The sequence below is a fragment of the Schistocerca nitens genome, chromosome 8 (genome assembly GCF_023898315.1).
Source record: "Schistocerca nitens isolate TAMUIC-IGC-003100 chromosome 8, iqSchNite1.1, whole genome shotgun sequence".
NCBI lineage: Eukaryota > Metazoa > Arthropoda > Insecta > Orthoptera > Acrididae > Schistocerca > Schistocerca nitens.
In genome coordinates this window covers 216349890-216377697 of record NC_064621.1, presented here as the reverse complement: position 1 = coordinate 216377697, position 27808 = coordinate 216349890, and the positions used below count along the sequence as shown (strand labels likewise).

Genomic DNA, 27808 nt, shown 5'->3' with positions numbered 1-27808 from the left:
CGCATGATCCACCACATAAAACGTGAGGGGCCTAACAACAGACTTGTAGGCAGTGGAAGCATCAAACTGGCCAACGATAGGAATTTTCTGCTTATTACAAGTTCTCAGATTTCGCGTAACTGGAGACAAGGGAAGGGAGCCCAACTCCAAATACGTGCGAGAATTAATGAGAGTTACCGCAGAGCCAGTGTCCACTTGCATGCGAATGTTTTTATCCAGAACACGAACAGTAACAAACAACTTATTTGTTTGAGAAAGCACACAGTTAACGTCCATGTCCGATGCCTCGTCCTCATCGACAGGCACTTTAGGGGACTGACACACAGAAGCAATGTGGCCTTTTTTCCTACATGAATTACATGTGGCCCAACGTTTTGGACATGCGGCCCTGTCATGCTGTACGAAACAACGTGGACAAGAAGGAAGTGCAGAACGAACCTGCTTCTGTGGTTGCTGTTTTCGCTGCGAGCGGGGCGGCCCAACGCGACGTTGTTGACGCGAGTGAACCGCCGCCACATCGTCGTTCCCCTGTGAAACAGGCAAATCGTCCGTGTCGAAAGTGGTCTGTACAGCGCCTACATCACACCACGCGTCTATTTGCGCACCAGCAGCGTGAGACACTTCAAAAGATTGAGCGATGCTTAGAACTTCTGACGACGACGGGTTTGGCAGTTGTAAGACACGTTGCCGAACTTCTTTATCAGGAGCAAGCCGTAGAATAGCATCCCTAACCATTGAATCAGCATAAGACTCATGCTGAGTGTCCGTGACAAACTGACATTTTCTACTCAGCCCGTGTAGTTCCGCCGCCCAAGCCCGGTAAGATTGATGGGGCTGTTTACGACACTGGTAGAACGACACGCGGACGGCAACGACATGGGTATTTTTGCGGTAATAGTTAGACAATAAGTCACACATTTCTTGGAAGGACACAGAGGCTGGTTCCCGCAGAGGGGCTAACTGAGATAGCAGCTGATAGATCCGTGGGGAAATCCAAGATAGAAATAACGACTTACACATAGGAGCGTAGACAAAGCCGAAAGCCAAGAAGTGTTGCCGCAAACGCTTCTCATAATCCTCCCAGTCTTCAGCGGCCTCGTCGTAAGGAGGGAACAGAGGCAGAGAAGAGGAAGACAGACGATGAGTAAGCAACGTCGACAACGCCTGAATAGCAGCCGTCAGCTGTGTTTGTTGTTCAATGAGCGCTTGCATAAGCTGTTCCATGTCTGCCCCGACACGAACACCCAAGTCCACAACGCAGGAAAAAAAATATCCCATCCTCGTCGCCAAAATGTTATAACCTTTAAGCACTAATAATTTGCGTGGATATGCAAAAGTAGAAACACTAGCGGGTTACATACTACTGACTCCGCATCTGTCATTCGACTGCCGTGCCGTGACATGCGGCCGGCGCCGTTCATAGCCAGGTGGCGCTCCCGCGCTCGGCCGAGCTGCGGAGCGCCTCTATCGCCGTGTTTGCGTACTAACGTAGCGGCACTTTTGAATGTCGTGGCACTGTCACAACAGCTGTCAAACCCACAAACAATAAAAAGAGGTGTGCCACAGGGCCCTTCCTGTTTGTAGTGTATGTTAATGATATGCCACAGTATTTACCCTGTAAAACAGTCCTCTATGCAGACAATACAACTTTTATCAATTCAGGACAGACTCTTGAATCTGTACGAGAAAAAAATAATATAATATTTGAAAAATCGGTTCATTGGTTTAGTGCAAACTCCCTATTCATAAATGAAACAAAAACTGAGGAAATACTCTTTAATTTGAAGGTATCAAACAAAGAAAATAAGTCCGTTAAACTGCTAGGAATGATGACTGACCAGAAACTTAGTGGGATAAACATATCACATACGTCTGTTCTAAACTTGCACGTGCTATCTTTCATATGGTATTCTGCTCTGGGGAAATTCTCCCAATTCAATATCAATTTTCAGATGGCAAAAAAAAAAAGCTCTTCGATGTGTAGTGGGTTTATCTCCTAGGGATACATGCAGGGAACATTTCAAAAAACTTAACATCATGACAGTTCCTTGTTTGTACATCTATTATTGCTTACTACGCGTAAAAGAAAACATAGCTCAATATCCCCTTAGGTCATCTGTCCACACCCACAATACAAGACGAAACCACACAACTGATCTGCCATACTCTAGACTGTCTAAGATACATAATAGTTATAAATATGTAAGCCTCGAACTGTTTAATATGCTCCCTAAAATTTTACAAACAGTATCTAAAAGTAAATTTAAGACAACATTGGGTCAATGGCTCAAAGGTAAAGCATTTTACTCAGTTGATGAATTTAAAGATTGTAATATGGCAGATTTGCTGTTTTAACATAGAGAAAGGTACCTCTGCCTGTAGTAGGACCTAAATTTGTATCAATAGCTTAGGATAATGACATAGTGTTATCAACATGTATATGATAATGACATAGTGTCATCAACATGAATACTCCCTGCTTAATATAAATCTGTATAATGTTTTACTTTTTATTGTAAAATTAATAATATATAAAATTTCAAATGTGTGCTAATGTACTACACTAAATTTCATATGATTTATATATACATTGTTATGAGAATATAACCATCTTTATAGTGTAATTGAACTTATTGACGAAGCCCATTGTATAAGAAAATACTGAACGGCTAATAAAGATTCTTATTCTTATTTTACATTTTCATGTAGTCCAGACTTAAAAATGCATAACTGAGGAAAATACAAGAATTAAGGAAAATGTTGAAACCCCCAAAAATATGAGCAAAAACACATGTAATTGGCATATATGATTAAAAATTGCAATCCTCTCCAATATTTTGCATAAAATTTGTCCCAGTGAAGGAAATTAAATATACACTACAATGTTTATACAATAATTTGTGATAATCAAATGCATCAGTTCTTTAAAAATTACAGATGTGTAACAGGAAGTAAAAACTCATCAAAAAATCGAAACTGCTATCTGGGTACAAGGTAATTGAGCTGTTTTCTGACATGCTACGACTACAAATTATACGTTGAAAACATACGTTTTTGCCAGATCATGCTTCGCGCTCACCCAGACAAAAGCAAAAACTGATAAACATGATGAATTAAACCAAAAACACCACAGCATCTAAGTAGTTAAACGATAAGCATAAATGCAGACATCTGGTTAATGATATACTTTGTCATCAGTGCTGTTACTGTTTAATGATTTTCTTATGAGCCGCACTTTATATGCTTACCACAATGAACACATTATTTTAGTCAAATAATGGAAATCATCAACAATGTAGGAAAAGACAGATTGCTACTTACCATAAAAAAGACATATTAAGCTGCAGACAGGCAAAATTAAGACACTCATATAACTTTCAGCTACAGCCTTTGTCAGTAAAATAGACACACACACACACACACACACACACACACACACACACACAAAAGCAAGCACACCTCACGCACACGACTCCCCCCAGCTTCAGCATATCGGGCCTGATATGCTGAAGCTGGCAGTCATGTGTGCGTGGGGTGTGCTTGCTTGTCTGTCTGCGTGTGTGTGAATGTTGCGTGTGTGTGTCTCTTTTAGTGATGAAGGCTGTGGGTGAAAGCTACATGTGAGTGTCTTTTAACTGTGCCTGTCTGCAACCTGACGTGTCTTCTTTACGGTAAGAAGCAATCTCGCTTTTCCTACATTGTTAAAGTGTTATTTTAGTCTTGATGAGAGAAACAGAGATGTAAAAAAATGAGTTTACTTCCCCAATTCACTTTACAAGCTTATTAGAAATCGGCTCAGTGAATTTCTGTACACTGTGTAAAATGTAAATTTGAAAGAAATCTCAGGTACTGCATTTTTGCTTCATGCCTATATCTCTGCTGCCAATCTTTACGATCTACAGTATGTGCTGTGTGTGTGGTGGAAAGTACGTAAACGAGTAGTATATGTAGTTGTTGCAACTGTCTCGTGTCAGATTTGAACAAGAAAGTCTTAAAAATGTGCTATCGCAAAACCCTTGTTCTATTTGTGTGTGACATCTCTGTCATAGCACATCTTCTGCACGAAAAATATATTTTCAGCATCTCATAAAATGCTTTCACCCCTACCTGCACTCCTGTCACTGAAGGGCCACTTTCTGTTTCCACACATCCAGTAGGTGAGCTCATTTTATGTGTCTTAGTGTGGTGTGGTGGCTGTGTTGCCTATCGGGTGACTTAACGAGTCACTAGCCAATAATAGTTTACTAGATGGAAATGGGTGATGTTTCCTCAATTACGACTGAGCATATACTTCGAGGCTCAGCGTTTGAATTTAAAAATGTTGACGATTGATATTGTTGTTGAATACAGTACATCGGAAATACATGCAAAAAGATGAGACTGAGTTATAAGTGGCACAACAAAAGGTGGTGGCTGGGATCTTTTGTCACATACTGTCACTGTCCGAAACACTTCACATCAACTGTCTTGTTTTTCCCTTACAGCTGCAACCTAGTAGTAGTTGTATCATAATTGTGTGGTTAAGCTAATGTTGCAAGTTGTGTTGGCAGCACCGATCATGGACTATGTCAGTATTTCCTCTCTCAATCTCCTCTCTCTACAACTGCCTAAAATATTCCCTTAATTCTGCCACCAACCGTGGTGGAAACCATATTTTGAGCCACCTATAACTTGTACAGTCACATCAAATGTCAACAGGAAGAAAATGGGACGAAGTCAAGCGAGACCTCAAGTAAGAACTTAAAATTGAGGAAAACATTACTAGGAAGAAATGTAAGGTCGGTGAATTTTTAGCATCAATCTTATGGGTTTTTCACAGGGATTACAAATTTATGATGTAGAATCGCAAAAAACATAAAATCAGAGAACATAAAATTGAAGTTCCACTGTATTCTGTCTTTTTTCACATTTATCTGGAGTCCTTCCACATAGTTAAACTCTTAGGTTGTTAAGACATTGTTTCTCCCATATTCTTGTCTAAAGCAAGGTTGAATAAAACTGATAAAAACTGTCACACTGCAGCAAAGTGATTTCAATTTTGAAGGCCTCTATTATCTTATTTACAATTTTAATTTTTTCAGAAATGTCAACCAAGCATGCCTTTGTAAGATTCACAAGCAATTTACCAAAATCAAATGCTTGATCATTTCCTGTCCATGGATTCTAACAAATGCTTTCTCGAAGTCAAGAAAGAACATATGAAGGTCTTGGCAACATGCTCACCTTTTCTCCATAATCAGTTGAAAAATAAAGATCTGTTCAGTTGTAGATCTCCCCTTGCAAAATTCACTTTGGTACCCTATAACTGCATCAGCTAAAAGTCACGTTGGCACAATATAACTGCATTTGCTAACAGTTGAATTTGATCTAAAAGGCAGTTTAAGAATATTTTATCACAAATGTTGAGCAATTCAATATTGTGGTAAGTTCTTACGTGTTATGTGTTGACTGTTTTGTGGATAGGGTAATTAGAGAAATTTTCCATTCTTCAGGGAGCTGTTCAGTAATCCAAATGTTTGTTGTTAATTTATAGATCTTCATAAGAAGGGAGTCACCTCCTTCCTTATGTCTAGTTACAATTAGAATGACATACATAAAAATAAAAAAAAGTGAATTTGTAATTAGTAGCAAAGATTGTTGAAAACTAAGGTTGAAATCAAAACCGTGCTGTTTTTAACAGATATAGCCATGGTCGAGAATGAATGTTATACTTGTCAGCAAATTACCTAAGATTGCAAGGGTTTATCTCTGGACCTTTGGATTTTTACTTTCAACTTACACCTTCTGTCACTTGCAGGCAACAGCTATATCAAAATGTGAAATTATTAGGTATGACTATGAAATATCTTCCTATGTACCATAAAATATTTAATGTAATTACTTACATAGACTTTATTGGTTCTGTTAAATTGGTGTCAAAACTAAGGAACAGTTTTCCTTTCTTAGTATATCCACGAACTTCATTTCCTGATGAAACAAATAACTTATCCTGCACTGTTCCTGAAATGCATACAGCCTTATTATTCATCTCTTAAAATTCATGCTTGTAATTCATGACACAACAATTCAAGTTATATTTATTACACACATTAAATGTCAGATAACAATCATGAAGTTACCTAAAGCACCGCCCAGCTGCAAGCAAGATACTGGAGGCCCAGGCAGAGTTTTGAATACTAAATGAATTTCACCTTTTTTCACTCCAAATACTTGTAAAACACCATCTCTATCAGCTACAGCTACCTTAACACAGAAATAAGACACTTTAATAATTCATAAATATCATTTAAAAGACAAATAAGAAGGTACATGTCTAACAACATTGGTGTATTCTGAAACTGCATGTACACCTATGCACTTAAAACTGTAAAGAAAACACACTTCTCTGTTGTTAAAGAATGGAAAATGCAGGATGGACTACTGACAAAATTATGAAACGGGTAGTTGCTACTGACCATATTGTGGAAATACTGAGTCACATACAGGCACAACAAAAAGACTGTCAGTAAGCGAGCTTTTGACCATAAAGGTCTTCATCAGGAATAGACAACATACACACACACACACTCACGAAAACGCAACTCATACACACATGGTCTCAGTCTCTGGCTATTGAGGCCAGACTCTTTTATTAGTAAGTTCTTCATCCTTTGCTATTAAAACAATCACAAGTGGTAAATCTGCATACCAAATCAATAAACACAAACTTGTAAGCAAACAACACATTAAACAAAATGTACAAGCACTACTGTCATAACATAAAATACTGAAGTTGCTTGTGTGAACACAGAGATTATCACAACTTTTACTCAAGAGCCATCAGGCAAATCACATTTAATTCGTGCATTCCCCTCTAAAAACAACTATTATATACTCAACAATATAAGGATGCTGATATTCCAACCTGGAGTTTACATTGTTTGTTATGTACTCAATTACATACTATTGTGCATCTTTCCTTCTTTAAGTCACACTGACTCAAAAAGGGCGCCCAAGATTGAAGACACTGTGCCCTCTTATTGGCAGCCACGAAAATGATCAAAACAAGGAAATCACTCAACAGAACTTCACTCTGCACAGGGACACATGAAATTTTCTAACTGCATATACAATATCTAGAGTCTCTTTCTTGAATAATTCAACTGATCTAGATTAAATTTTTTAGATGCAAATGCTACCGAGTGTTCTGAACCATCAGTGTCTTGATGTGACAAAACTGCCCCGATACCATGTTAGGAGGCATCAGTAGCAAGGATCCATGGCTTTCCTGGCTGGAAAGTAGCCAAGCAAGGGGTGAAGCAAAGTTTGTTTTTCAGCAGGCAGAATGCCTTTCACACTCATCTGGCCAAATGGAAGGAACACTTTTGCGACTTAGTGCATTAAAAGGATACAAAATTTGGGCTGCTTGTGGAATAAATTTACTGTGTTACATAACTTTTCCCATTCAGAACTGTAATTCTTTGATATTGTTTGGTCATGGAAGTGCCTCCATAGCAGCAACATACTGATTAGTCAGCTTAAGGCTCTGTTTTGGTATTATGTGACCGAGGTCTTCAATAGGCAGTTGGAAACACTCAATAAAAAATCAGTAGTGTCCTATCTTAATAAAGAACAAGAAATTTTTTAGTATGTAATTATGGCTCAAGTCAAAAGTTACATTTGATACCAGCCTCTTGCAGAACTTGAAAAAGAAACTGGAGATTATGTAAGCGTTCCTGCCTTGTAGTCCCCTGTGACTGCAATGTCATCTAAGTAATTTATGCAACAAGGTATCTGCTGTGCTAGTGCTCCAAGAATCATTGAAAGATTGCGAGTATGCTGGATACCCCGAAAGGTAATCACTTATATCTAAATACACCAAAATGCATGTTAAGTACCATGATCTGTTGGGATTGTCCATCCAATGCAAGCTGAAGGTACCCATCCACCATTTCTATTTCAGAGAAGTATTAACCATTCACGTTTGGCATTTTTTTTTAATTATTATTGCAAGAGACATTGCCCAGTGACTGTTTGCATTTGGCTTAATCACTTATGAAACCATGAGCCCATCCAGTTACCGTCTTACTTGCTCTCGCAGAGCCATGGATATAGAACTGACATCTTTGAGGACGTCCACTTTGAAACTATCATTGACCATGACGTGGTTGAGGCAACAACAATTACCAAAGTACAAAGGACAACTAAAACAAGCAGTAAACTCGATAAAAATCAGTAGTGTCCTATATTAGTAAAGAGCATGAAATTTTTGGTATGTAACTGAGGCTCAAGTCAAAAGAGTTCACCATGCACTTGATAGATACATACCCAGTAGAGCAGTTCATATTGGGAGAGACCCTTCATGGCATACAGTCACTGTATAGAAACTTCTAAAGAAATAGACTACTGCACAGTAGGTGAAAAACTAAGTATAGGGCAATAGATAGGGAGATGTGGAATGATATGCATTTGGCTGTCAAAAGTGCAATATGTGAAGTCTTCAATGACTACCGTAGCAGAATTTTGTCAAATGATCTTCCACAAAATCCAAAAAAATTCTGGTCATCTACATCTACATTTATACTCTGCAAACCACCGTGAGGTGCATGGCAGAGGGTATGTCCCCATGTACCAGTTATTAGGGTTTCTTCCTGTTCCATTCATGTATGGAGCACAGGAAGGTCATACGTAAAGGCTCTTTGTGGTACCAAAGTTAAGTGTCCAGTCCCTAACGAATTACATAGGAACTGAATTTGAGGATAGCAAAGTAAAAGCTGAAATGCTGTACTCTGTTTTCAAACGTTCCTTTACAAAGGAAAACCAGGAGAACTGCTCCAATTCAATCCTTGTACCACTGGAAAGATGAGGGAAATCAGTATGTGTCAGAGGTGCTGTAAACAGTTGAAATTATTAAAATTGAACAAAGCTCCAGGGCCCATTGGAATCCATAACACATTCTATATTGAAATTGCACCTGATTACCTGATTAACTCCTCTTCTAACTATAGTCTATCATAGATCCCCCCCCCCCCCCCCCCAAAAAAAAAAAAGAAGAAGAAGAAATGTACCCAGTAGTTGAAGGCACAGGTCAGATCCATCTACAAGAGAATGGTAGTAGAAGTGATCCACAAAACTACCATCCAATATTCTTGTTATCAATTTGTTGCAAAATCTTAGAACATATTCTGAGCTCAGACATAATCAGGTATCCTGAACAGAATGCCCTTCTCCACGATCAAGGCACTCAGATAAATAGATTTTTTCTTAATTCTGATATGCATTTGACTCAGTACCATAGGTCACTTACTGTCAAAAGCTTGATCATACGGGGTATTCAGTGAAATTTGTGACTCGACTGAGAACTTTATGATAAAGAGAACACCACATGATATCCTGGATGGAGAGTCATCATCATATGTAAATGTAACTTCAGATGTGTCCCAGGGAAGTGTGTTGGGACTCTAGCTGTTCATGATGTATATTAATGACCTTGCAAAAAATATTAACAGTAACCTCAGACCAGAGGTCTGTGCAGATGCGGATATCTGGAGATATATCCGCGGTATTTGTTACTTGGCGGATAAAATCGCGACCGGCGCGGATATCCGCGGGTCATCTGCGGATAATGAGCAAGGCATCTGCCCAGTATGTATGTTGCAATGTTAGTTGAAAACTTCAGAAAGTCTGTTGACATTCTTGGAATCTTGCAGGGCCCGGGTAGAGCAGATATCTGTTGTCCTCAGCCCCTGGCTACGACCGACGTAGCTGTACCCAAGAGACCTGCGCCTAATCCGTTTTCGCGACCGTGTCTTTCGTGTGGCCTGTGAAGTGCTCTCTGGGTGGCAGACCTGCACACTGTCTACCAGACAGGTGCCCGTTGCAATTTACCGCTGCCTTCAGTTAGCGCTTTGTAGTGACCGAGTGACAAAGTGCATCGTAACAAATATCAGTGAGAGTTCTTTCTTCAAATGAACACCATATCAATGGATACAATTTCGTGTAAGGTGAAAAAAGGTGATTTTGCATTAGTGAAGGAAAACAAATTGAAATCGCCAATTTGGAAAAAATTCGGATATGTATTTGATGGCAATGAAAAGATAAAAGATATAGTGGCTTGTATTGCATGTGAAAAAGTATATTCCTACACTGGACACAAAAGTGGAACTTCAAATTTGCTAAAACATTCGTGTGAGGCTGGACAAAGTAGCATAATTACTTATTTAAATACCAAGAGAGACGTGAGAGTTCCTGAAGTTCCGCCAAATTTGAAGACAGCCGGAGACGGCACAGTTTCTTATTGATGTGGGAGCCAAGTACGGTGCAGTGAGTGCTAAGGAACTGCTACCTCATCCAACCACCATATCCAGAAATTTGAAGGAAACGGCCGATCGTCTGCGTGAAACTGTCTCCGCAGAAGTGAAGAACATATTCAGAGATATAGGTGGAGCACTAACTGTCGATTTATGGACTGATTCGTACCGTAAAATAAACTATACGGGAGTGACTGCACAGAAGAAGTGAAACTTGAGGATCGAGTGTTGTGCACCAGAAATTTTGAGAGTGAGATTAAAAAAAAAAAAACAACAGGAGAAAACATTAAACTTGAATTAATTAAGGTACTATGGTCGTTCAATTTATTCAGTGCTGTGAATAACATAGTGTTCGTTATGGATAGAGGTCCAAATATTGTGGCAGCACTTCGCCAATACAAGAGGCTCTCGTGCTCAGCACACGACTCGACGAGACGCGAATGATGAGAAGAGAGACAGGCAGCGACTAATAAATTGCTGTCGAGCTATCACAACTGTCTTTAAAAGATCTGGTCTTCAGAATCGCCTTCAGAAGTCACTGAAAGGAGATATAGACACACGATGGAACAGTATATTGGATATGTTTGAGTCTATTAATTCACAATGGTTTGAAGTTCTGTCAATTTTGTCAGAGAAAAATCAAGATAATTTGATTGATTCTATAGACAAGAGGATGTTAGATATAATAACCTTTCTGACACCATTTAAAATAGCTTCTTGTGATCTCGAAGCCTCCAAAACCCCTACGCTTTATTTATGTGTGTTGTGGAAGTTAAAACTTCTCTCTTTCCTTGAAAAAAAAAAAAAAAAAAAATGATGGCGACAGCCCATTTCTGATAGATTTAAAGAGTACATCCAAATCTATTTTAATCCGCAAATTGGACATAACAGTAACCCATAAACTAACAACGTTTTTGAATCCAAAATATAAAAACCTAAAATTTCTTAGCAGTGCCGAAAAAGATGAAGTTGTAAAGGAAGCGAAAAATTATGTTGCGAGAAATTGTCCACAGTTAAAAGGTAAGGAGGAAACAACATCAGGAATTCCTGCAAAAAAGCATAAGTCCGACGTACTTTTTAATGAATTTGAAGATTCCTCAGAAGATGAATCGACAAGAGATCTTGATATTGCGTCAGATGAAATTCTCAGATATAAGTCCAATTTTCGAAAGGCATCGACCTGTTAGCTTGATGGCATGGCCGTGAAAACGTCTATCCGCGTCTTTCCAAACTCGCATACTTCGTGCACTGCATTCCAGCGTGTAGCGTGCCATCTGAGAGAAGCTTCTCTACTGCGGGACAAATAATGCAGGATCGACGCACGTCTTTGAAGCCACAGACAATTGATGACATCATGTTCCTGCATAGTAATCTTCCAAAGTAAAAAGGTACTTGTACAGCTTTTCTTACTTCACTGTATTTTTTGGGGTTATCTGAATTAGTTACAATTTTTTCATCTGATTCTTTCTTTTACAGAATTTGAATCAGAAGCAAGCAGAAGATGAAAATATTTTATCTGATGCCTATAACTTTTTATTGTAATAATTATAGTAAAAAATTCCTCGATATATTTTTAGTATTTTTACTATTCCCAAAAAGAACATTTAAGTAGCATTAGGTAAAAGAAGGAAATATTTATCAAGCAATTTGTTTTGTTGTAATTTTCATATTAAAGAGCTCAATTTTAAGTTTTTACTCTTCGCAACAAGAACATTCAACAGCTAACACGTCAATATTATTAAACTAGGTAATGATGATCTCATAAGTGCCTACCTAAATTTTAGCGTGTGCTACAGTAACATTTGCAGCCGCCGAGCATTGTCGCTCTTTGTGAACAGTGAAACAGCCCGGCCGGAGCGATGGCATGGCGGGCCTTGTAATTAATTACAGGTGGGACTTCAAACTACGGCTCACGACCACCAACAAGCTGTGACTGCGACAGCCCGTAAAAGATTATTCTGAACACATTGAAAACTTACAAAATATTCAAATAATCCAAAATAATAATGTGTCTTTTAATTTACCAGCCAATTAGTAAATATAAGGGCTGAAATTCGTAACAAAATTGAACATTTTAACTGTAACTCGGTATTGCTTAACAGGGAACAGTGCCTAACATTTGAAGTTATGGGACAGTGGTTTTTATATACCGTATTTACTCGAATCTAAGCCGCACTCGAATCTAAGCCGCACCTGAAAAATGAGACTCGAAATCAAGGAAAAAAATTTTTCCCGAATCTAAGCCGCACCTGAAATTTGAGACTCGAAATTCAAGGGGAGAGAAATGTTTTAGGTCGCACCTCCAAATCGAAACAAAGTTCGTCTAGTTGTAATATGAGACACAATTTAGGTCGAATGAATGACGATACAGCTGTAGTAGTTTGGTTCGAGTCGTAAGCTTAGCAGTTATGGTTTACCTGGTAGCCATTGCTACGCGTCACGCGCTCCGTCCGTATTTATACGGATATCCTTCCTTTTTCACGTGCTTCGTCTGGTTTGAATTGATTGCTTATTTTTCTTTGATCTGATAAGTGGCGTTCTCTTTGTTATAGGTGTTTACGTCACTCCAAGCTGAAAATGCATTACTGCACTGTGTCATGCATTGTTTGTCTCATTCTGATAGTGCGTGTTTACGGCCTGTCGCCGCTCGCGGCGTGGCTTGCTTTTGTGCGCGCTACCGCCGCTTACAAATAAAAAATAGAGAGGAGTCGTCTCATTAGCGAAACATTTGTTGTTACTTACACTACTGCTTTCTTTGATAATGATCAACAAGAACCAAATAACAGACTGCGTATGATAGATGATGTTCTGAACGAAATTTTAGCGAAAATTTTTCTCCGTTCCAAAATCTTTGCAGGCGCCTCTTTAGTTCATTACATTCTGCACAGAAATTAGAGTCATCTTAGATTTAAAAATCTAGTCAGTTGCCGTGCTTCATTTCTGACTGTATCACTATCAGGCATAAGAATAATACGAATATAAACATGACATGATATGTATATTCTTCCGCGTTTGCTGTTGTCTCACACTAGTTTCGTAGTTTATTAGGCAGACAGGATTTAAATGAGATAGTAGCAAACACGAAACAATACATGGCAAAATGTTTATATTCGTATTATACTTATAGTGAAGAGAATACTACATGTGATTCACAATACATAAAAGCTCCTATTAGCAACCATCTCTTCTCACAGATGGGAGGAGACCATGACTGGAAACCGAGATATCAATGGCCGAATATGTGTCATGTGCCACACTGAAATGTGTGGGAACACCTGTATTTAAGAGGCAGAGGTAGAGTTGTGACAGTAAATTTTTGACCTCCCTACCTCAGTCAGTAAGCATGGTGCCACCCCACAAGGGGTTATGCACGTTAAAATCTCCCAAAAGTAGGAAGGTTTAGGGAGTTGATCAATCAAAGCAGCCAATACGTTCAGGCGTACTGCACCGTCTGGAGGAAGATATACATTGCAGACAGTTATTTCCTGCGTCGTCCTGATCCTGACAGCCGCAGCTTCAAGAGGGGTTTGAAGGGGCACAGGTTCACTACATACTGAAACTCCACCTGACACTCTATTATAGTCGCTATGGTTCCTGTAATATCCCTTATAGCCGCAGAGGGCAGCGGTCCACATTGCCAGGAACCAGGTTTCCTGGAGGGCAATGCAAAAAGCAGGTGTAAAGCTTAACAATTACCATAGCTCAGCCAGGTGGTGGCGATCGACATCCATTGTGTCTGAGCACCCAGCGAGATCTAGGTCCTCAGCGGACACCAGAATCTCCACCTCATCCTCAGACACATAGCTTGTAGGCAGTGGTGGTCTGGGTGCCACCGCAGTGCCTTGGTTCTTGGGGATCTTTTTCTTTTTAGGTTTCTCTCACTACTCCTTAGGTTTGTCCAGCTGGGAGGGCTTCACTGGTTCAGTCTTAGGGACTGAGGAGCACCGTGAAGCCCTATGACCAGCTACCTGTGGTTGCTTCTGCCACTGGCGGGTGTCAGCTTTGCCACTGGTAGGAACCTGGGAAGGGAGTGACCCAAGGGATCCCTTCCTGGCGAGAGGAGCCGAAGAAGACTTATGCTTCTCCAGCTGTGAAGTGAGGGCTGACATCCCTGATGGTTAGGGGGTGTTGCTACTTAAGTAGGTTGTGCAGGAGCAACAGGAAGGGAAGTGCTCCCCACCATCAAGGGGGCAGGTGGACTCTCATGGCTCTGAGAACCAACTGTACACAGTAGAACAGAAGATAGTAGAACCATTGTTGTAGCGGCGGTGTAGGTTGGCGTCATATACACAGGATGTAGCATATTTTCTCTAAGCCTCAGTGTAGGTCAGTCAGTCCAGGGTCTTGTATTCCATTATTTTTCTTTCTTTCTGGAGAATCCTGCAGTTTGGTAAGCAAGGCAAATGGTGCTCTCCGCAGCTGACACAGATGGGAGGCGGGGCACAGGGAGTATTGGGATGTGGAGGATGTCCACAATCCCGACAGGTAATGCTGGAAGTACAGCAGGAAGACAAATAGCCGAACTTCCAGCACTTAAAGCACGACATCGAGAGAGGGATATACGGCTTTACGTCACAACAGTAGACCATCACCTTGACCTTCTTAGGTAATGTGTCACCCTCGAAGGCTGAGATGAAGGCACTGGTGGCAACTTAATTATCCCTCGTACCCCGATGGACGCGACGGACGAAATGGACACCTCGTCGCTCTAAACTGGCGCGCAGCTCATCTTCAGACTGCAAAAGAAGGTCCCTGTGTAATATGATACCCTGGACCATGTTTAAGCTCTTATGGGACGTGATGGAAACAGAAACATCCCCCAGCTTGTCACAGGCAAGTAGTGCCTGTGACTAGTCAGTTGAACTTAACAGACTTAAAGGGTGGAGTTGGTTGGTGCTACAGGTTTCTGAAGCATTACAGACTTAGCATGCAAACCAAAACCAAAATACCTCAGAAAATGTCACAAGAGTATGAAGATAAAATATTATCTTTCCATCGCTTTATTATTCAACATCAAAAGAAAACTAGTGGGGAACTAAGCCAAATAGCAAATATGGATGAAAATCTTCTGACATTTGACTTGCTGAGTAACAGAAATGTTGCCATAAAAGGTGCTAAAACTGTAATTATAAAAACAAGCGGACATGAAAAAATGCACTACACTGTTGTCCTTTTATGTTGAGCTGTCAGTATTAAACTTAACCCAATAATCATTTTCAAGTGCAAAACAATGTCAGAACCTTCTGAAATACTGTCAAGTGTTGTTCATGTACATGTCAATGGTTGGATGGATGAGGCTGATATGAAATTATGGATTAAGAGAGTGCAGGAGAGAAAGAAAGGTGCTTTATTGAAAGAGAGTTCTCATATTGTGCTAGATCATTGTCATTTGAAAAATTCTGTGAAAGAGACACAGAGACAGGAAATACAGAGATTGCTGCTATTCATGGAGGACTTACTTCACAAATGCAACCTCTTGACACCTTGATAAATAAACCATTTAAAATGTATATGAGAGAGGAATGGAAACATGGATGATGGATGAAACCCAACATGATTTAAAATGATCTACAATCAAACAAGTGTGTAACTGAATAAAACAGTTGTGATCTAGAGGAGATGCTGAGCCGCGATAGACACAATAAAAAGATTCACACAATCATAGCTTTCAGCCATTAAGGCTTTTGCCAGCAGTAGACACACACACACACACACACACGCACACACACACTCACGCAAGTGCAACTAGCACACACATCTGCAATCTCAGAGAGCTGAAACTCATGCATTGTTACATGTTACATTTCATCCTGGATTTTCCATTGTTTGAGTCATGATCTAGAGTGAGAGAAGACATTTTTGTTAAATCTTTCAAGAAGTGCGGCATAAGTAACACTCTCGATGGCAGTGAAAACCGTCTTACATACGGAGATGACAATGATTATGATGATGATGATGAGAAAGAAGAAAAAGAAGATGAAGAAGGAAGTTCAGATGACAATTTTCAGGGATTTTGAAGGTCCGTTCGGTTTTATAAGCTAAGTTTTTTTTTTTTTTCTTTTTCTTTTGTCTGGCTTTGCAGTCTAATAATAAAAATGGCAAAAATGTTGACTATGACTACCAGTACTAGAATGAAAGTCAAGAAATGTAGGAAGATATTCTTGCTTAGCAAGAGTGACAAGATACAAATTGCAGATTACTGACTAATCAGCATCAAATATTCAGTGCTGAGTATGAAGAGGTGGAGCACAAATGGAAAAAATTCACAACCGTCATTCAATATGCCTCAGAAAAATGTGTTCCGAGCAAGATCTTAAGGAATGGGAAAGATCCACCATGGTTTAATAGCCATGCTAGAAAACTGCTACATCAACAAAAAAGAGCTTCATCATAGATTCAAGAGAAGCCAAAAGGCAAAACCTAGCTGACAAAAAAAAAGCTGAATGAAGTGAAAATGAGCATAAGGAGAGCAGTGAGAGAAGGGTTCAATTATTTTGAAAGTACAATTTTGTCAACCAATCTCAATAAAAACCCTACAGTCAGGGGTTTTATAATATAAGTAAGTGGTTCAAAATCCTCTATTCATCCACTCAGTCACCATATTGCCACCAAAATTGAAGATAACAGAGAAAAGCCTGAAATACTGAATTCGGTCTTCTGAAATTGTTCTACTAAGATTGTGTGACAGAACTTGCTGCAGTTCTAGCAGCTGTTTGTCGTAGATTTCTGGAGCAATGAAGGGCACCTAGCAAGTGGAGAAAAGTATAAGTAATCCCCGTTTTTAAGAAGGGTTGTAGGACAGATGCAAATAATTTTAGGCCTATACCATTGACGTAAATCTGTTGTAGAATTATGGAACATGTTTTATGTTCAAGAATTATGACATTTTTGGAGAACAAAAACATCCTCTATAAAAACCAACATAGATTCTGCAAACAGAGATCTTGTGAAACTGAGATTGCTCGGTTCCTGCATGAGATCCAATGATAATGGCGCTCAGGTAGATGTCACGTTCCTTGACTTCGGGAACGTATCTGGCACTATCCCACACAGTTGTGTAGCAAAAACAATGCGAGATTACCCAATATTGGACCAGATCTGCAACTGGATTCAAGACTTCCTTGCGGGTAGAACTCAACACAGTGTTCTTAACAGAACAAAATTGACAAATGTAAATGTAATTTCTTGAGTTCTCCAGGGAAGTGGAATAGGATCATTACAGTTTACCACGAATGTAAATGGTCTACTAGAAAGCATCAGAAGCTCTTTAAGACTGTTTGCAGATGATGTGGTTGTCTACAAGAAAGTAGCAATGACAGAAGACTGTATAGATTTGCAGAATGACCTACAGAAGACTGATGAATGGTACAGGCTTTGGCAGTTGACACTAAATGTAAATAAATGTAACATATTGCGGATACAAAGGAAACTACTCTATTGACGAAAAATTGCTGAAAACAGTATCTACTGTAAAATATCTAGGAATAGCTTTCCAGAGTGACCTTAAGTGAAATGGCCACATTAAACAAATAGCAGAAAAAGAAGATGCCAGACTCAGATTCATAATAAGAATCTTGAGGAAATGTTACTCATCCACGAAAGAAGTGACTTCCAAGGCACTTATTTGATCATTTCTACAGTATTGTTCAACAATCTGTGACCTTTAGCAGATAGGACTGATAAAAGAGATGGAGAAGATCCAACAACAAGCGGAACATTTTAGCACGGGTCCCTTTAGTTGGTGCAAGAGCATTACAGAGATGCTCAACAAACACTAGTGGTAGATGTTACACGAGAGGTGCTGTGTATCACGGAGAGATTTACTACTGAAATTTTGAAAGAGCATTTTCTGGAAAGTGTTGGACAATGTATTATTTTCTTGATCACACATCTCATGAAATGACTGCACTGAGAAAATTCAAGAAATCAGATTTAATACAGAGGTTTACTGACAATTATTCTCCCCATGCACAATTTGTAAGTGGAACAGAAAAGGGGGATCAGTTAATGGTACCAGAAGCACCCTCTGCCACACATCGTTAGCTGGCATGCTGAGTATGACCTAGATGTAAATATTTTGATCAAAATAAACTTATGCTGCAGTGTTCTTCTTTGGCATGTCAATGTAGAAGGGTGCACAGAATCAGCTAAGTGAAAAATCACTGCAGTACGCATGTTTATTTATATATAAAAGCTGACTTAGGAATTTTCTCTTTTGTGAGACCGCTTGTACAAGATCATGTGTCGATTTAAAGTTCTAGCTTTGAATATTTTACTGTTTGCGTTGTTTCTTCTGTGTACTCTTTCACTGATTGTATCAATACCATTTGTATTGTGATATACTATGAAATTTCAAACATTCATGAGTGCTGCAATAAACTAGCACTGTTACCGTCAATTGCAGGCTTAAACTAAGTTGTGCTCTTTTAAAATTTTTGAGAACAGTAGGCCCATCCTTGTGCAAAACAATCTTTCTCTAATTTCATTGTACAATTATGTGAGAAACAGTTTACATACAGAATTTTTGGATGCTTACAAAACTATATTTTCGTAACCTAGCAGTATGAATGTTTTGAGTATGTAATTTAATTCATAGCAAATCAGTGTTTGTGGTTTGCAATTCAACCAAAGCACACATCACCCCTAAATTTAATTCTATATCAATGCAAATAAATGTGCATTTTTGAGAATTTTTGGAAGCTACCATTGTCCTCTGCATAATCTACGAGTAGTTTATAACAAATTGTGGTTTGTGATTTAGTTACTGTAGCAGATTTTTTAACCAATATATTGTGTCACCTCTAGTTTTCCCTTATTATATGCTTGTATTATAAATTAACTCTGTTTTCAAGTTTGCTAACAACTATAATTAACATCAAAATGTTTTAGGAAACTAGTAATTTTTACCAAATGTTTTTGTGTTGCCTTAATAGAAAACTTGTTTTGTGCATCTGCTTTAATTCTTATAGGCAATTACCAACTTTTTATCTCAATGGATTAAAAGATAGTCCGCAGGTTTGATTTAAAGTTATGGGTCAATCCAAATGAAGTGGTCCCATAAAAATTAAGTCAGTTGCTTGACTATTTTCAAATATTTTATTTTTTATACGTGATTGCCCTATAATTGAGAAGTTCAAAACAGGTTTTTTACTGAATGGCGGACATTTTTGTCTGTAAGCACGCGACAATGTTTCAGTTTCGAGACATTAGCAAAAATATGAATATCTCTGCACTGGGTTAAGTTACAACATTACAATTGATATGATTGTTTTTAGAAAATTGTCCTCTACAACATTGTCTATTACACAATACCCTAAATTCAAAAATAACCAGTCAAAATGACCTCCAAAGTTTGGTATCCAAATTTTCAAAAATCAATTTTTTAGGCCTAAAAATAACAAACAGGGAGTGATTTATGAGAGTCTATTTTTTTTTCCTATAGTTAGATATCATACACTACTAGCCTCATATAGAGCAAGAACACTTAAAAATGTTTCCTTAATTTTTTATGAATCTTTGAAATTAGAAAATTTTCATTTTTTGTAAAGTTTGGGGTTAGTTATCTCAGGTGGGACTGAATATAAAAATATGATTTTTGCACAGTTTGTACACCTATATGATAGCAATGTACTGTAAAAATTTCGACATTGATATCTGACTGTGAACGAAGATATGAATTTTTGAAAATGAATGGATAATTCACATTACTCTACAACTAATCTTATGGCCATTGCCTATTCATGTGTTATATAGGTGGGATAAAATCAATTATTATTGAAGTAAGGTACTGAATTATATACAAAAAGTGGAAACATGACTGAAATCCACATTTATATTATTTTGACACACTTAAAATAAATATTTTCAATTAACATTCTTCAAGATGCGACTGTTCCTAATCCTGGTGGTGAATGTTAATAACACTTATTTCTTCAGACAGCTTCTGTGATATAGAATAAGACCTCCCAGTTGCTGTGGTAAGTTCAAGTACTGAAAGTTTCCTTAAACATTTTTCATTGGTATCCAAACTTTGCCGCTAGTTGATTTCTTGAATGATGTTCTTGGGCCAGCAGGGTGGTAAAAATGCAAAAAAATATCATTGTTCTCCAAGCTTATTCTTTCCACCTCTGCAAGCCACCACTGTCCATCATATACACATGCCACTATACCATTCAACGTTAAAGACAGACATATAATTTTACTGATACAATGATCCTCAAAAATTTCAGTTTCTGATGTTACACAGTGTTGAACTAAGTTTTCTGCAATGCCAATGAATTTGTGGAGATGCCTTGTTCCTTTTATTGCTATACAGTTTTTAAATCTGGTTTGAAGTGATGTTTTCATATGCAGAACCACTTCTTCTTTCTTGATCAGAAAATAGGTATGCCTTTAATATTATCCGTGCAAAAGACATACATGTCCTATACTGTGAGAATTTGGTCTGTGGTTGGTCTTTGTAGGCTGGCTTTACTGCCAGGCACTTAAATGTGATTTGCAGAGTATCCATGTCAAAAAAAAAAAAAAAAAAAAAATAAAATAAAATAAAATAAAAATAAAAATAAAAAAAAAATAGGGCCATTCAGCCTCCAACCCAAAGTCTACTTTGTGGTTGCACAGATCTGAAAAATTTTTTGTTCTCATACTTCCATCTGAAAAGTATATCAGCTTTTAAACAACATTGGGAAAATTTTCTTTTATGTAATTTATTACATACTTTTGAAACACATGTACAGCCAAAGTGTTGTGCTCCAAGAAGTCACTTGGAATGCAAATTGAAGAACTGCAAACTTCATCTTTCTCATTTTTAAAGTAGAGAATAAATGGCTGCACTGTTGCCCAGTCATTGACCCCAGTGGTACCCTTGTATAGCGCACCCTGAATCACAAATGTAAAATTTTCTTCAAAATCAGCTAGCACTATGCATTCAGTTTCATGAAGTTGTGCTTTTTTGTCCTTCAAAAACTTACTTTGGATTTTAGAAACATAATGGTGACTTTTGAGTTTCTGTAAGTTATCAATTAAAGATTCCAAGTAATCTTCCTGAGATTTAACCACTGTTATCATTTCTGCCCTGTCAGTTGTGACCCTCTGTTTGAAGGTAATACTGTCTGGCATTTCCTCATCATATTCGTGAAACAATTCAATAATGGTTTCCTTACCAGGGCATTTATTACACAAACTCATCACGTAGTCATAACTGTGTCACAGACCATTAAATTCAGCACCTCTTTGTAGTTAAGATCACTGAGTTTTGCACCCTCAATCATCAGTTTGACATTTTGATGATATAAACAAACACATATGGAGTGTGTCCTCGAGTATCCAGCCAAGATACACTACTTAGGGTGGAGGTCACAAAATTTTGACCTTCCAATTTTGCATTCAGGATGAGAATTTTTGAAAGCTACATAAAGTTCATTTAAATTTGACAGAACTAATCGTTTCTACTTTGTTACTTTGATTCCATTTATAGCAACTCTTTTTCTATCTTTGCAACCTGGGCACATTCTGCTGTTTTCATCGTCTTCAAAAAACTACTGGATCTTTTTAATTGTGTCTTCACTTATACCTACTCCTTTCTTCTTTCCTAAAACTGGAAGAATGCCTTGCTCTTTCACTAATTTTCGGGTTAGTTTAACCAAACGAAGAGAAACGTTGAAATCATGAACTATTTTTTTCTCTTGACCATGAGTCAGGGAGCAAACTTAAAATTTTAACTTTTTCCTCTTTAGATGTCACTGAACATTTGAGTATTGCAGAGTATTGATGTAGATGCAGATGTAGGAGGAATTATTCCTTTGCAGCTCTGTCAAATACCAACAGGGCAATTCAGTCTCCCCCATCTTCCAAATTCTAGTTGTAAATGGTAAGTGGAGTAAGGCAGGTAAAAGGCAGGTAAAAAAGTTTGCATAGTGAAGCTGTGTGCACAGAGCACCTTCCAGATTAAAAGTTGGTCAACTTCATCCTTGGTGACTGTTGGATAGTGGCTATTCATTTCAGACGATAGCTGGCTGGTGGCCATGCCTACATATCAGGTTGCGAAGAAGTTAAGAGGGAAATTCAACAAGTAATACAACACTTTTCTTTTTCTTCCTCGGTAAGTTTCAGCTGAAAAAATGTGGAATTTGTTGTTGTGCGACATCTTGAAATACTCCTGCTTTAGCCTGTATAGTTTCATGAATTTCCAGTAGATTGCACTGTTATACATAGACAAAATGGTGTCTGTAACAGAGGCGCATTCCAATCAGAGAGCTGTCAATGAGTTTCTTTTGGGAAAAAAACAGAGCATCACAGATATTCATGGGTGCTTGCTGAATGTCTATTGAGCCCTGGCAGTCAATAAAAGCATGGTGGATCATTGGTCGAGGCACCTGTCATCATCGCAACAAGGTCGTGCAAACCTGTGTGACCGAGCGAGGTGATGTAGTGGTTAGCACACTGGACTCGCATTCGGGACGATGAGGGTTCAAACCCGCATCCGGCCATCCTGATTTAGGTTTTCTATGACATTTCTAAATCGCTTCAGGCAAATGTTGGGTTCGTCGCTTTGAAAGGGCACGGCCGACTTCCTTCCCTAATACCATGGGACTGATGACCTCGCTATTTGACCAAGCGAGGTGGCGCAGTGGTTAGACGCTGGACTCACATTCGGGAGGGCGACAGTTCAATCCCGCGTCCGGCCATCCTGATTTAGGTTTTCCGTGATTTCCCTAAATCACTCCAGGCAAATGCCGGGATGGTTCCTTTGAAAGGGCACGGCCGACTTCCTTCCCCTTCTTTGCCTAATCCAATGAGACCGATGACCTCGCTGTCTGGTCTCCTTCCCCAAACAACCCAACCCAAACCCCTCGCTATTTGGTCCGTTCCCCCGAACCAACCAACCATCAAACCTATCTGATCTTCCGTGTGCTGGCCGGTCACACACAGCTGTCATTCCTGCCGTGTTGGAACATGCAAACATTCTCATTCGAAGTGACTGACGGACCACTATTAAGAACCTTGCTGCTCAAAGGATGCTTCTGTTGGTGGTACTGACACACTTGTCCACAAGATGGGCTACTCAAAGGTGTGTGCTCGCTGGGTTCCTCATTGCCTAGCAGAAAACCATAATGAGCAATGAGGGACCATCTGTGCATATTCGATTGCACATTACAAGGCTCATTGTGACAATTTTTTTCAAACACCATCACAGGTGTTGAAATATGGATTCACCACTTTGAACTGGAAACAAAACAACAATCCATGGAGGGGCGCCACACCATCTCTCCTCCAAAGAAAAAGTTCAAAGCTGTACCTTCAGCTGGTGAAATCATGGTGATGGTCTTCTGGGACTCTGTAGGGATTATTCTATTTGCTGTCCTCCCTCAGGTGCAATGATCAACTCTGAAATGCATTGTGCTACCCTCGGGAATCTGAAGGAACGACTTCAGTATGCTCATTGCCACAAAAATATGAACGAACTTCTTGTTCTCCATGACAATGCAAGACCCCGCTCAAGTCCGTGCACCCAAGATGAGCTCACAAAATGTCAATGGACAATTCTTCTTCATCCACCCTACAGCCTTGATGTCACACCTTTCGACTTCCATCTGTCTGGCCCAATGAAGGATGCACCCTGCAAGAAGCAGTACATGGATGATAGGGAAGTTATTGACGCAGCACGATGATTGCTCTGATGTCGACCAATAGAGTGGTACCATGCGAGCATACATGCCATCCCAGTAAAGTGGCATAAGGCCATCATGTTAAATTGAGATTAGGTTGAAAAATAGGATTTTGTAGCCGAAAGAGTGGAGAATAATATGGTATATTGGAATCCTAAATAAAACCAATCTGCTTTCAGATAAAAGAAATGTGTTGCATTACTTACTGAAATCCGCTCATACAAAAGAGTTGGTATATGACATGATAGCTTTCACGCTATTGTATGTGCCTGTGACTGGACTGGTGTGACTGGTGAACAGGACGGGTCTCCCACCTGGGTATTCCACAGGTGTGTGTGGTGCAGGTAGCAAAGGAATAGGAATAGACAGACATAAGAATGGAGTAAGATATTCTGTAGATTGAATGGAAGTGGAATACAACTTCGTGGCAGGCAGAAGGATTTTGGAAAGGATGTTTCTTATTTCAGGGCTTAATGAACAGTAGTGAAAGCCACAGTGGAGGGTGTCAATACATTGTTCCTGTTTAGGTTGATATTGTGGTACAAGAAGGATGCTCCTCATTTTCAGTGTAGTACCATGTGCAATCTTATTTATGAATCATCAAGACTTTGATATAACTGCATTGAAGATAGCTACACAGTAGCTGAAATTGGTTTGCAATACATAGATTAAAATTTACAAATGATAATGCCTATCCTCCTGTAAATGCTCTATGGCAGTATTCACTGGGATTTGCCACTGGGTGGGTCCAGCCACCTATCAGAAAGGATGTTCTTCCCTTGTGCGCACTAACCCCCTTTTCTTGCGGATATATGGGAGTTGTGCCAGACATATATTCATACAATGTAGGTGAGTTTCGTAGATATGTATACAGAATAGTGCTACGTTCGTGTTGTTTGATGATGATGATGAGACAAGAAAGAGTGTGAAAGCTAGTGGTGGCACATAGTTTACTCATTTTTAATAGCACCAAGGGAGCCATCAAACTTTGTTCCCGTCTGACGGATGGGTCATTATTAAGTATCATACACCCTCACTTCATGAGGTACAGCAGAGAGGTTTGGAATTTAATCTAGAACTTTGGTGCAGACCGGTGACTTTATGCCACCACCTCTCTTCCCTTGGCAGCCTAATACTTGTAAAGTAAAAAGTTCATCCACAGTCAGTATTGTAACTGGCTTACCTCCAAGTTGATTGCCACAGCAAAGGCTTGTGATAAAGGTGTTGGCAACAGAAGCAGATCATATTCGGAGCAAATAAGGATATGGCTCGGAAGAGTTCTATATAGATTATAATTCAAAGGTAGTTCCTGTCTATGAAAGCCTTAGAAAGACATTTAGTATGGTGAGCTATGGACTGCTCATCAATGCAAATGTACCATCTTCAGATGGCTGTGGGAGAGACTTCAAAATGGAAGGGACGCTATTAAATGGAGATACTGTCACGAGTTGTGACATGTTATAGAGATGGAGGCTTTGCAGAGACATCAGAGAGGTCGATGTCCAGGAGTAAGACAAAATGAGAATGACGGAGCTGTTAAGGCTGTGGAAAGATGGACTGGGTCCTGAACCAGAAAATATATTTAGGATCTTAACTAGATAGGAACTTTTGTTTAAGTGTCTCACACAGAGGTTGACATACTCGTATATGGGTACCAAGTGAATCTTCCCCTCAAAGGAAAATTATTTGTGGGTATGGATATTGTTAATCATGTACAGTATGTAAAGAATGAGGTGGTAAGTTTGTAATCGGAATGAAACTGCGAGAAGTAATGATTGATGGCTGTAAAACCAGGGGTGTGAGGAATTATGTATATAGGGGGTGGCATCAACTGTGGCAAGCGAGGATCACGGGGCAACAGGGGGGAGTGGTGGGATGGGTGGGGGCTTGGAGGTGAAATAAAGGAAGCTTGTGCCCTTGATACAGAACTTTAGGCTGTTGACAATATGTGGGAGGTAATGGTCAAGATTCCTTCTGTGGATGCACAGTGACCAGGTAGGGTGATCAGTTTTGTGGATTTTAGGAAACATGTAGAAGGTGAAGATTGGTGATGAAGGGTTGTTGAGGTGAAGAGGGAGGCATATGTGGAGTATGGATCTGAGTAGGGACTGGAGGTAATGCTCGACTTAGGCATATGTGGAGTATGGATCTGAGTAGGGACTGGAGATAATGCTCGACTTCTGGGATGAGTCAGTGAATTAGAAAATATCTTCCATCAGGTAATAACTGTGATCCATTATGACATTGGTGGATCCTGGGAGGATCACATTTTGGATGAGGGCTCTTCCCTTTTCTGAGAGATTTGTGTTCTTGGGTAGGAGCTGAGAAAGAAAGGTGAAGCCAGGCTGGAGGTAAGGAATTCCTGGAAGGTAACAAGGAGCCTAATGGGGAGGGAGATGAGACAGAGTTGAAGAATGAAGGTATGAAATGGAAGAGGCAGAGCCCAATGTTGGCCTTTGTTAAGTTTTAATCTGAAAGGTTGGTAGCAAAAAGTATGTCCACTGTAGTGATTAAGTAACACAAAGATTCAGGATGACTGAATTTGTGTGTGTGGCTTAGTGGATTGTTGACACTTAAAAGAGTTCCAGGTTTGTTTGGGATCTGGATTTTGTGTGATGTTGGGAAAAAAAGTCTGGGAATTTGGCAGATGGAAGAGGTCAGCAAGCCCAGGTTAGGGTGCTATAAGTAGTAATAGGGGACTTGGTGGAGTGATTCAAAAGAGATGCAATAAGTATTAATGTGCAAAATATGAACAGCTGAGCTTTTTCATTACCTTACCCACATGGTGGTGCAAACTCAATCTAATTTCCATCTATATGTCTAAGATTTCACACATGAAGTTTCATTTTGTGTGCGTTCACTTAACTCTGCGTCTGGTACATACATGGTAACATATTTTTAATAGTTTGAAATCACATAATATGAGATTAAGGGCTCCGCTGTGTGGGCTCAATGACTTGTGGTTTTTATTGGTCCATTGAATTATCTTTTCTACAGCTATGTAGTTATACACCTGTTGCATTACTATTATGGTTATAACTGATATAAATGGGATTAGAACTTTTATCAGCGAACTAGTATCATAAGCAAATATTACAATCTCTGAAGAGATGTTAAATATCTTTCGTAAATAATTCGTATGGGTCAAGAACTAGACCTTGTGGGGCACCAAATTTGATGTTTCCCCATTCGGAATTTAATTTTAATCCTACGGTAACATTTGTTAAGGGCGATTGTTTTTTTTTAAATATGCTATTTCATCCTTACAAGGAGAACGTCTATACTGTCATATTATTTCTCTTAGCAGAATTAAATGATCAACGTGGTTGAAGGTCTTCTTTAAGGAAATGTCTTCACGATAATTCTTCTCGATCTAGTTCAATTTCCTGCAGAACATATCTACCAGGAACCGATAAAACACAACAACATAAGATAAAAATTGTTTTCCAATGCACAGAATACCTACTACAGTTTTAGTAGTATTGACACTCTTTTCATGTACTGTACTTGGGGGATCTGAGTCCGAGTGCGGACTTACCGTGTATCACAGTTTCACCGTTACGTGTTTGTACCTACCAAAATAGAAGAAGGCACATCATTTACAACCCTGGTATATTAATGCCGACCACTGGAGAGAGGCGCCACAGTTGAGCATATTTATATATAAAAACTGAAATAATAAGCTTAAATCTTAGTAACTACTATTGCCCTGACCTTCTGTGGTATCTTCTGCCCCTGACTTGGTAACAGTTTAGCTGTCCTCGGATACGTTAATCCCAGCAATGTGTAGTCCACACGCGAAAACTCCAGATCCATTGTCAACATAAACTTCGTTTATCGTATACAACAATC

General features: G+C 39.1%; 1 protein-coding gene across 2 annotated transcripts in view; it reads right to left on the bottom strand.

Annotated features, from left to right (window-relative positions):
• The window catches only part of LOC126198526 (Bardet-Biedl syndrome 7 protein homolog), a 137225-nt gene extending 109421 nt beyond the window's left edge, over positions 1–27804 (bottom strand). Inside the window, exons 1-3 of one of the 2 annotated variants that reach the window (XM_049934918.1) lie at positions 27671–27804; positions 6120–6243; positions 5886–6000 (exon numbers count right to left, since the gene is read on the bottom strand). In XM_049934918.1, coding sequence (XP_049790875.1) covers positions 5886–6000; positions 6120–6243; positions 27671–27781 — 350 coding nt within the window. In that variant the 5' untranslated portion in view covers positions 27782–27804. The remainder of the gene's footprint in view (positions 1–5885; positions 6001–6119; positions 6244–27670) is intronic. The other variant, XM_049934920.1, reaches the window with a different exon arrangement.
• Positions 27805–27808: the final 4 nt, after the last annotated feature.